The 10,225-nt window shown below is 41.2% G+C and overlaps 1 protein-coding gene across 5 annotated transcripts in view; it reads left to right on the top strand.

The window, feature by feature from the left end:
* Positions 1-1,953: 1,953 nt before the first annotated feature.
* MORC4 (MORC family CW-type zinc finger 4) overlaps positions 1,954-10,225 on the top strand; it is a 51,466-nt gene continuing 43,194 nt past the window's right edge. For 4 of the 5 annotated variants that reach the window (XM_054251536.2, XM_054251534.2, XM_054251535.2 and 1 more), the window contains exons 1-3: positions 1,954-2,297; positions 2,416-2,488; positions 8,741-8,873. In XM_054251536.2, the coding sequence (XP_054107511.1) occupies positions 2,196-2,297; positions 2,416-2,488; positions 8,741-8,873 (308 nt within the window). In that variant the 5' untranslated portion in view covers positions 1,954-2,195. The remainder of the gene's footprint in view (positions 2,298-2,415; positions 2,489-8,740; positions 8,874-10,225) is intronic. The other variant, XM_054251537.2, reaches the window with a different exon arrangement.

Below are 10,225 nucleotides of genomic sequence, written 5' to 3'. Positions count from 1 at the left end.
GGTATTATTAGATGATAAAGAATTATTATAAATTTTGTATGGTATAAAAGTAGCATGATGGTTATGTTTGTTAGAAAATGTCCATGTTTTTAAAGAACCCTGAAGTATATAGAATAAAATGGCATGATGTTTGAGATTTGCTCTAAAATTTTTACAAAAATGAAAAAAAAAAAGAAGAAGAAAAAGAAGAAAAGGACACAGAAAACAAGTCCCTTAGTCAGATCTGGCTGCCGTTAACAAAGTACCAAAGACTAGATGGCGTATTAACAGCAGATGATCAGGTTCTTGTAGGGTCTCTCTTCTGAGTTGCAGAATTCAGATTTTTTCTTATGTCCTTGTGGAAGAAAGAGGGTGAGAGAGCTCTCTGGGGTCCTTTTTATGAGGCGCTAATCCCATCACGAAGGTTCCGCCCTCATGACCTAATTACTTGGCGAAGGCCTCAGTTCCTAATCTTAATACCTAATACCATCACATTGGGGGTTAGGATTTCAACATATGTATTTTGGGGGCCACAAATATTCCGTCCATTGCAGCAGGTGTGGCAGTCTTGATAATCACGGCATCTGAGTAATAAGTACATGGAATTGATTACATTGTTTCCTGTATTTTTGTGTATTTTTAAAAATTGAAGAAAAGATAACTAAAAGACAAATGTAAAGCACCCAATGGGGGTAAAAAATGATGCTCAAAGGACATAGACATTTATAGAAGAGGAGAGCCGAATGTATACTAAACATTTGAAAGGATATAAAACCTCACTGGTAGTCAGGAAAATGCAAATTAAAACAATAAGGAGATACTAGTTTTTATTCAAAAGGCTGTCACAAAGTTAAAAGATTGGGACCATCTAGTGCTATGAACATGGCAAAAGAGCTGATTGTTGCTGAGAAGGCAAATATCTTACAGTATTTATTAAGATTAAACCATGCACATGCTATTAGATCCAGCAGTCTCATCTTTTGGAATTCATTCTATAGAGATAACAGTACCAGAAGTTAATGACCTGTATATGAGTCTGTGAAGGAGCATTTTTCGTATTGTCAAAATTTAAAAAGGAGGACAACCTAAATTACCATAAAGGAATGGTAAAATAGATTATGGTTTATTCGTGCCAGATGTTACATATATTTTTTTAAATATATTTTTTCTATAATCAGTGTATATTTATAGTATATTAGAAAATACAGAAAAGAAAAAAGGGAAAATTGTCTAGTTCCAAACCCAGACATATCATCTTGGTGTATATCGAGTGGTTTTCTGTGTGTGTGCAGATGTATGCATGTATATGTACATATGCCCACATATATACTTGTTTTTCCAATAAAAAAGGTGTCATGCGTTGCACAATATGTTGTAACTTCTTGGTTTTTTTTTTATTCCTTCATGAATACTTTTCTACATCAACGCCTACTACTCTACAAACATGGTCTTTAAGAACTGCATGGTATTTCATTTTATGCATACTTCATAATTTGACCAATCCCCTACTTGGCAGTATTTAAGTGAATCCAGTTTCTCCTTTTAGAAACATCGTCCTTGCATGCTAGCAAGACTTTGGAGATAGTTTGCGAATTGCCTTCCAGAGAGTTCTGGGTGCTTTTGGAGGCATTTGAGGCAGAGTAGACAGAATGTTTTCCCATCAGGCGAGCTTGCTATCTTCCCAGATAGCAACACTGTAGTCTTTAGAACTTGAAAGACGTGTCTTATCTTGCCTGTTAGTCATGCAGCCTAAGCGGGACTAGGTTCCAGAAATCCCATACATACTCTCCCTCCTCTTGCTCCATTCTCGCTCCTCCCCACGTGCCCCCCCAATCCCGTAACCGCCCACCCCCCGAGCTTTCCCGCTCGGCTGCCTGGCCTATGGCAAACGCCAAGAATTCATTAGGGGCGGGGATCAAGGAGCGGCTGTCAGGAGGTCGCCATATTTCTGTACGGTCCTGAAGCAGCCCGGGCAGTCGCCGGGTCGGGAGAGGTGCTGACAGGGCGGAGCCGCCGCCTGGCTCAGCGGGCCTCACCCCTCCCGCCCGGGACAGGTGGCTGGAGCGCGCCCGCCTCCGCCAGCTGCGAGTGGGAGCGAGGGAGGGCCGGTCCGAGACGGTCGCCGCCAGCTGCTAGTGCGAGTGAGCGAGGGCTAGTCCTGGACCACCGGGCCAGGGGTCCGGCGGCAGCAGACAAGTACCGTGGCGGCCAAAAAAATGTTCCTCTGCCGAGGGGCCCCCGCCGGCCCTGGCGCACCGGGCTGCGGAGTGGCCCGGCCCGGCGGCGGCCCGCAGGCCTTCGGGATCCGCCTGAGCACGGTAGGTCGGGGGCCCGAGGGGGCGGACGCGCGCGCGGGCCCCTGGGCTGCGGGGGGCGCGCGGGGAGGGCACGGCGGGCCGAGACCTCACATGGGACGGGACCTTCTCTCGCCCCCAGATGAGCCCCCGCTACCTCCAGAGCAACTCCTGCAGCCACACGCGACCCTTCAGTGCCATCGCGGAGCTGCTAGGTGAGTGGCTAGGGCGGGCCTGGCCATGTTCGCCCGAGGCAGTGGTGCCAGCGTGGTGCCGCGGACGCGAGAGGAATGCGTAGAGCCGCGCGGGGCGGGCAGGGACTGGGGTGGGGGCCTCGGAACCGGCCTGGGCTCCACAGGCGGAGGAGGGGGATGGCTCTCTCGCCAGGGACGAGGTTCCACTCATAAAACGGAGGAAACGAGGTGTGTCCGAAGCGTTAAAAAAACGTGGTTTTTCTCTCTGGCTCGTGATGTATTGGGCACTTTAGGATAGCTTAGTTAGTAATCAAAAGGAGATGCATAAAAATCTCGGGCCCCGAGGCAACTGGGCTCTGCAGGGGCTGGCGACGGACGGAGGATTCCCAGCTAGCAAAGGGGCGTTGTAGAGGACCGAGGCGGGTCCTGGGGAAAGGTCTGGAAAGCGGAATTCCTTAACTTTTGAGACAAGAAAGTTAGGAATGATGGGACATCTCTTAAGAGATGACACGAGTGCATTTGGCTCCCTGCTACTGCGGAGGGCTGGGTCCGTGGTCCACGAGCGCCCTCACACCGCTGGAATGAATATCGAGGACTTAACCTCTAGCTCCACCGGTGTTTGCTTTTAAAGCGTTTTCAGTTGATCCCTTCAAGCCAAGTACACCACTTTTTGCGGATGTGTGCTACTGTGTGGAAAGCAAAGAAGAAAGGCACAAAACTCAGCAGCATACAGAGCGCATTATACATGCTTTGAAAATCAAAAAAGGAAGAAGTATTTATGGGCGAGGTCGCACAGAACACTCTTGACAATGTTTTCAAAGCTCCCCAAATGAACCCCAGCCTCTACTTAAGCAATTGCTGTGGCCAAGCCATGAGAGTTATCTTGGGTAAGAAGTCAGTGGGTAGCAGGAAATAGAAGACTTATTTAGAAGGGTGATAAGAATAACTTCGATGATTAGTTAAACCAGCACACGGAATGGTTTATAGTATGTATAATTTAATTAGAAGGTGAAAGGCAAAAAGTGGAATTGATACGTTTGGAACCCTGGGGCAGAGGGACTCTATCTTTGAGGTTTGGTACTGTGCCTTGGGGCTGTGCACCGAACCTCTGCAGAATGGAATACAATCTAAATTGAGTATGTAATTTACAAGAAAGACTTAAAAGGGAGCAAAAAGTTAAGGATTTACATAGTGGGGGATGGGAAACAGAAATGTCTTGTTATCTCGTGGTTGGCACGGTGCAGAACGTGATACACCTGTGCTGTGCTGTGTTTGTTGTACCTTCCAGGTGATTTAATGAGCTTTCAATTTGTAATTTTGAATGTGTGATTTTGGCCGTATTACCTTAAGGAACCTAGGTGGGATCTAAGACATCCAGTTTGAGTTCAAGTATGTGTATGTATTATGCATACACGTATACAAACACAGATTTTAAGACCATGTCACTACTATTTGTAAAAATAATAGGGAAAAGAGAGAGCGAAGTGTTAACTGGCAATCCAAAGCTTTCATTTTAGATTTTTCTTCAATCATTTTCTCCACTTAGACATTAATTTTCTAGTGAATAATTCATTTGGTAAATATTTATTGAGCACCCACTGTGTGCAAAGCCACTCTGGTAGGCACAAAAATGAATACAACACAAATTCACTCTTCTAGTAGGGGAGATAAAACATGTACAGAAGGTTTATGCTTTGTATAACAACAAAATAGAAAGTGATACATAAGCAAAGATAAAAACAAGTGCTGTGGGAGTTCAGAGGAAGGAGGAATGGCTTCCAGTTTATCAGGAAGAGGAAGGTTAGGAAAAGCTTTGTGGGGGAGGTGACATTTGAGCTGAGATTTGAAGGATTGGGACATGTGGATATGGGGGGGAGGCATTCCAGGCAAAAGGAACAACTGCTTGAACAAAGGCATGAAGGATATTGAGTGGAGTTTAATTAGAGAATGGGGTTTGCAAATAGTAAAAAATGATAAGTACTTAAAAAGTTTACAAACAGCTTTCACAAATAACTTTTTAACATTACCCTTTGAAGTAAACAGTATTTATTTTTATCCTGCAGATGAAGAAAAAGAGGTTCAGAAAATTTAATTGACTTTTTCAAGGTTACATGTATACTAAGAAGCAGATCCATGACTCAAACACAGGCCTTTTTACTCCAGTTACTAAGTAGTGATGAAAAAGGTCATCTGGGATCAGAATGTGACTGGAAGGCTCCAATATTTGGCTTTTTAACCTGAAGTTTTCTGAGCAGGGGAATGTCGTGATCACAGCTGTGCTTCAGGAGAGTTAATCTTGCAGAAGTGTATAAAACTGAAAGAGAGAGAGATACGGATTTGAGAAAGAGATACAGATTTATATTACTACTTAGGAGGTTATTTCAATAATCCAGATGAGAGGAAATAAACTTGGTAAGAGAACTGACAGTGGAAATAGAGTAATTAGGATATGTGAGAGTCTAGTGATATATACGGTAAAGGAGATGGAGGGGTAAGAAAATGACTTAAATTGCAAACTTGTGGTCTCTTCAATGCTTACCTTGTGTGTGTGTTTATAACAAAGGAAGGATAGGCTTCTTACAAAAGGTAATGAGCTTACTTTAGGCAAGAATACTTTTAGATACGTGCAGGATTTCTGTAGGACACTAGCTCCACCCTTGGCAGTCTTGTGTAACCACCTGAAGGCCATCCTCCTGGAACAGGAGAGATGGGAGCCCTGTGATGCTATGAAACAGAAAAGGATAAGAGGCTTGAGAAGCACTACCTGGAAGCTGTCTACCACTTGCCATCCTGTCTCCTGAGAAGCTGTCATGGAATAGTTTCTTATTGCCTCCCTGATTCTGATGAGATACGAGAGGAAGGGGAAGATAGAGATGGGGTCCTCCCACAAAGGGATAGCATGAGCCAGGTTAGGAGAGAGAAATCTCCTTGTGGTCTGGTAGCACATGGGATTGTGTGGCCAGGTTAGGGAATGAAGACGCTCCAGGATCAGATAGTACATTTCTCACCTAAGTGGTGGACAGGGGGAGAGGAGTAAGGATTCTCTCATTGCGCTACCTGTTTATAGGCCGGATGGGCCCAGTTAGGGGAGAAGATAGGTATTCTGGGATCCAGTAGCATATGCCATATATTGGTAAATTGTTGGAGGTTTAAGCAGCAACAAGTAGTATTGAAACCACCCTCCAGATCAGTGCCTTGTTATCATATGTTCATTTATTGAGGCCAGTCTTGTTATTATTGTAATTTCATTTGCTGAGACCGAGTGAAAGGCCACGTAAAACTGAAAGTAAGTACAAAACCGTGCTTGCTGGTGCTGCTGTACTGATCTCTTTCCCTACTGCTCCAGCTGACACTAGCCTCTTGCATGCCCCCCCCCTTGTATTCTGTGAGCTTCCAGCCAAGGAGATAAAATGTCGGGCTGCTCCTGGCAGCTACCTTGTAACTCCTGAAATGCCTGTGTTAAAACTATTTGGTGTGTTCCTGTAAAAAAAAAAAAAGTTGGGGCAAAACTTACAGTGAAGAGGAAAAGAATTGGGGTGATTTTGTGAGAGGTCTTCGAGCTGATTTGCTGAATGCACCATTGGATAAACATGTAGTTGCAATTGATACATGTTGTGTGTTTGAATGGTGAATGTTCACAAAGTGTTAGAAAAAAATCCCTCTATGTCCAAAGTTTTCAGTGTATAAATCATGTCCAGTTGATTGACAAGTTGTATCATCATTTGCAGTGCCTTTGGTTGTCTGCCAGCAGGAGTGTCTGATTATTATCAACACGATTCATGGCCTGCTTGCCAAGTAAAGATTCTTGAAGCAGTGTAGGCAGCTATATAATGCTGAATCCGTTAGTCAGTTAAAGAAAAATACTGCTGCCTTTTACAAAGTAAAGAACTCCGTTTCTGATAAAGCTGCCATTACATGACAGACTTATAAATCCTGCCAAAAGTTAGCCCACTTGTCTTACCACATTATATGGGCTCTAGGCCCTACCTGGTTCTTAAAGATTGACTGCAGCATCCATCAGCACAAGAATGGGTAAAGAAAATGTGGCATATAGACACAGTAGAATACTATTCAGTCATAAAAAGAAGGAAATACTGTCATTTGCAACAACATGGATAAACTTGAAGGACATTATGTTAAATACGCCAGGCACAAAAGGCAAACTATGTGGAATGTTCTCACCTCTATGTGGAAACTAAAAAAGTACTAAGTACCAGATCTAGGACTTAAACACGGGTCTTTTTACTGGAAATACCAACTAGGGATGAGGTTAAAAAGGTTATCTGGGATCAGGGTATGATTGGGAAGCACCAGTATTTGGCTTTTTAACCAGATGTTTTCTGAGCAGAGGAATGTCATGATTAGAGCTGTGCTTCAGGAAAGTTAATCTTGCAGAAGTGTATAAAATTGAAAGAGAGAGAGATATGGATTTATAAGACTAGTTTGGAGGGTATTGCAATAATCTTAGAAGCAGAGAATGGAATCGTAGTTACTAAAAACTGGGAAAGGTGGGAGGGAGAGATGGAGGTTGGTTAATGGATACAAAATTACAACTAAGATAGGAGAAATAGGTTCTAGTATTTTATAGCACTGTCGGCTATAATTAATAACAATTAGCTGTCTATTTTCAAATAGTTAGAAGAATAAATTTTGAATGTTCCCAAAAAAGAAATGATAAGTGTTTGAGGTCATAAATATGCTAATTATCCTGATTTGATCATTACACATTATATAAGTATATCAAAACATTCCATTGTATTCTATAAATATGTACAACTATTATATGAATAAAAATAAAAAGTGGCTGCTACTTACATAAAATAAACTTTCCCTTGGGGCCTTAAGATTAACTATACCAGACCTCTTAATCCCCTTCTGTGCTATTGGTGGTGCTGTACTGCTCTTAAGACAGACTTTTTTGGTTACGGTCAGTGACAATTTTATCAATGACTCTGGTAATACCATTATGGTCCTTGAAATTTATCTGTGTTTTGTTTTATTTGATGAACAGTCCACATTATCCAAGCGACTGTAACTGATATTGTTAATTGCGTTATAAAAATTGGTGTTTTGCATATGTGTAATACTTCTCTTGATTGTAAGGGGTGTTTCTGGTGAAGAAATGACATGATTTGATCAGTAGTAATGACATGATTTGATCAGTAGTAATGGAATGAGTATGTGGTCAGGACCTAACCTGGCTGTTTCAGCTTAGCTATGTGGTATCACTAAATCAGTACAGGATTCCAGGGAAAGGGAAGAGGGTGGAAGGGAAGGACTCTGTCTTGCTCAAAGAGCTTAGTAGACATTGGAACGATTAAGGAACCTATTCAACAGATTGTACAAACTGCCCCTCAATTGCAGCCAGCGAGCCACGTTTGTCAGTGATTGACAATTATGTAAACTGGTGCCTGTGGCAAAAAGATGTGGCAACTAGACAGTGGCACCCATTGGGGTTATGGACATGACACAGTTGTTCGACTATGGCAATACTTGATGTCTTTGGAGCCTTAAATAATTGTGAAGACATAATTCAGGAGGAATTGTGAACCTATGTGTTTTGTCTACTTTAATTACATGTTCTCCATTTCCTAAGGGCGTACAGCCTTACCTTTAAAATTGTTACAAAATACCTAAGCAAAAATCACTCCTTCTCTCTAAGTATGCTGGCTACCATCACTAAGATCTAGGCAGGCAATTAAGTCTTTTGATTTTAAACTCTAACTCTTTCAGTGCCTCTTAGGCTATAAACAGGAATGGCAGTACTGTCTGTGTTCTTTAATAGAGGAGGTGATGTAAGAACGAAGAAAATAAAATGATCACAAATAAACCGTAATGTGTGTAACATGCATCATCTTTTACCAAAATTGCTCCTTCAGCTTTTCTCCATAGTCACTCTTTACTGTATGTGTATATAAACAGTAAAGGGGCTAAAAGGCAAGAAATAATCAGACAAAAATGGAGCAAAATGCTTCGTCTATGGGAGTAGTTATTAATAATTTCTCCAAAGACCCTGAAGTTTGAAGGTGGAAAGGCATATTGCAGATTAGTCATGTGAAATCTGGAAATCAGCTTTAGAACTAAATCTGCCATTATCTCTGTTGTTCTCTATAATTTAGTAAGTACACTACCATTAATGCTCCCTGATACCTTTCGGGACATCCAAATGAGGGAAACAAAGTGTATTTTCTATGTCTTGGAGTCACTGAACTAGAGATTTCAATAGAACATTGGAAAAGGGGATCTAATATCACAGATTTCTACCTTTTGCAGATAATGCTGTAGATCCAGATGTATCCGCCAGGACGGTCTTTATAGATGTTGAGGAGGTCAAGAATAAATCTTGTTTGACATTTACCGATGATGGATGTGGGATGACACCTCATAAACTACACCGAATGCTCAGGTAAAAATGTCTTCATAGTCTTTTTCTTGTCTTAAGTTCATGAACCCTATTTAAGGCTTCATAATTTTCATTAATATTTTGCTTTGCTTTTGTTAATTCAACAAATATTTATTAAGCATCTCTTATGTGCCAGGGCACTGATTAGGAAACAAATAGTGTTACTGTCCTCACAGGGCTTTCAGCCTAGCTGGCAATTCAGACAATTAAATACGTAATCAATAAAAAGCTATAAGCATAATGATAAGAAGGTACAGAATGCTTGAGACAAATCATCGGAGGAACCCAATCTGATCCTAGAGGTTAGGAAAAGTCTCCTGGAAGAAATGATATTTAAGCTGAGATTCAAGGGTGAGTACAGTTTAACCGAGTAAAGGGGCAGGGAGCAAGGGATGGCAGTTTAAGCAAAGAGAACAGCAATGTAAAGACCCAGAGGTCTTCACTTGTCTGAGACAATCTCCAATTTATATTAACCTAAACTCACTCTTAAACCAGAATTGGAGTTGTGATGATTTATGGATTAGAACCATGAAGATGGCTGGTTATAATCAAACTCTGTGCAAGATAAATGGAAGACATTTAGACACATACTCTTTAAAGGTCTTGCAATAGAATCGCAAACTTAGGAAATTCTCTTTTCTAACTGTTGAAGCTGGTGCTAGATTTCTGTTGCCACCCTCAGTTCACTTAATCACTTTTAAAAATTTGTAGTTGAGAACATAAGTTTGTACTATATCATCTTCACATATCACTCAGTGGAAGATGAGTGTTCCTTCAACTCCTTCCTTCTCTCTTCCTTTTTAGCAGATGAGGTTGATTACTCTCCCTGTGGCTTCCTGAACTAGAGTGTGCAAAGCACAAGTAACAATAGAGGAGTGCTGTGGAGGAAGGAAAGAGCTCTGAACTATAAAAATGGAAAACAAATTCATGTGATTGTAGTTACTCTTGTCGGTGTTCTAAATCAATTACTCTGTTTGTAGGGAAATCCCTTTGATCCATCAAAGAAATCAAAATGAAATTTGGACGAAGTACATGGTTGCATTTTACCACTCAACAGTCTGTGTACCTTGTGTCTCAGATCCTCCAAATTAGAAGACTATCTGAGGAAAACTTTTAAAAGTGAAACAAGAATTGTAACCAGTATGTTAGTGAAATTAGAGAGTTGGCCCAGTCCTTCAGCTTATGATATCAGTTTTATATTCTGAAATTAATATTATATATTAAGAAATATAAAATTTTAGATGGGACAGAACCAAAGCATTTATATGTTCAATTCTATGTATACTAGTTGGTTGTTTTTCCTCTAAAAATTACTTATCTTCTTTTTTTTTTTTTTTTTTGAGACAGCCTCACTC

Source organism: Callithrix jacchus, chromosome X (genome assembly GCF_049354715.1).
Source record: "Callithrix jacchus isolate 240 chromosome X, calJac240_pri, whole genome shotgun sequence".
Taxonomy (NCBI): domain Eukaryota; kingdom Metazoa; phylum Chordata; class Mammalia; order Primates; family Cebidae; genus Callithrix; species Callithrix jacchus.
Note: the sequence above shows the minus strand (reverse complement) of the source record. Positions and strands in the feature narration are given on the sequence as shown.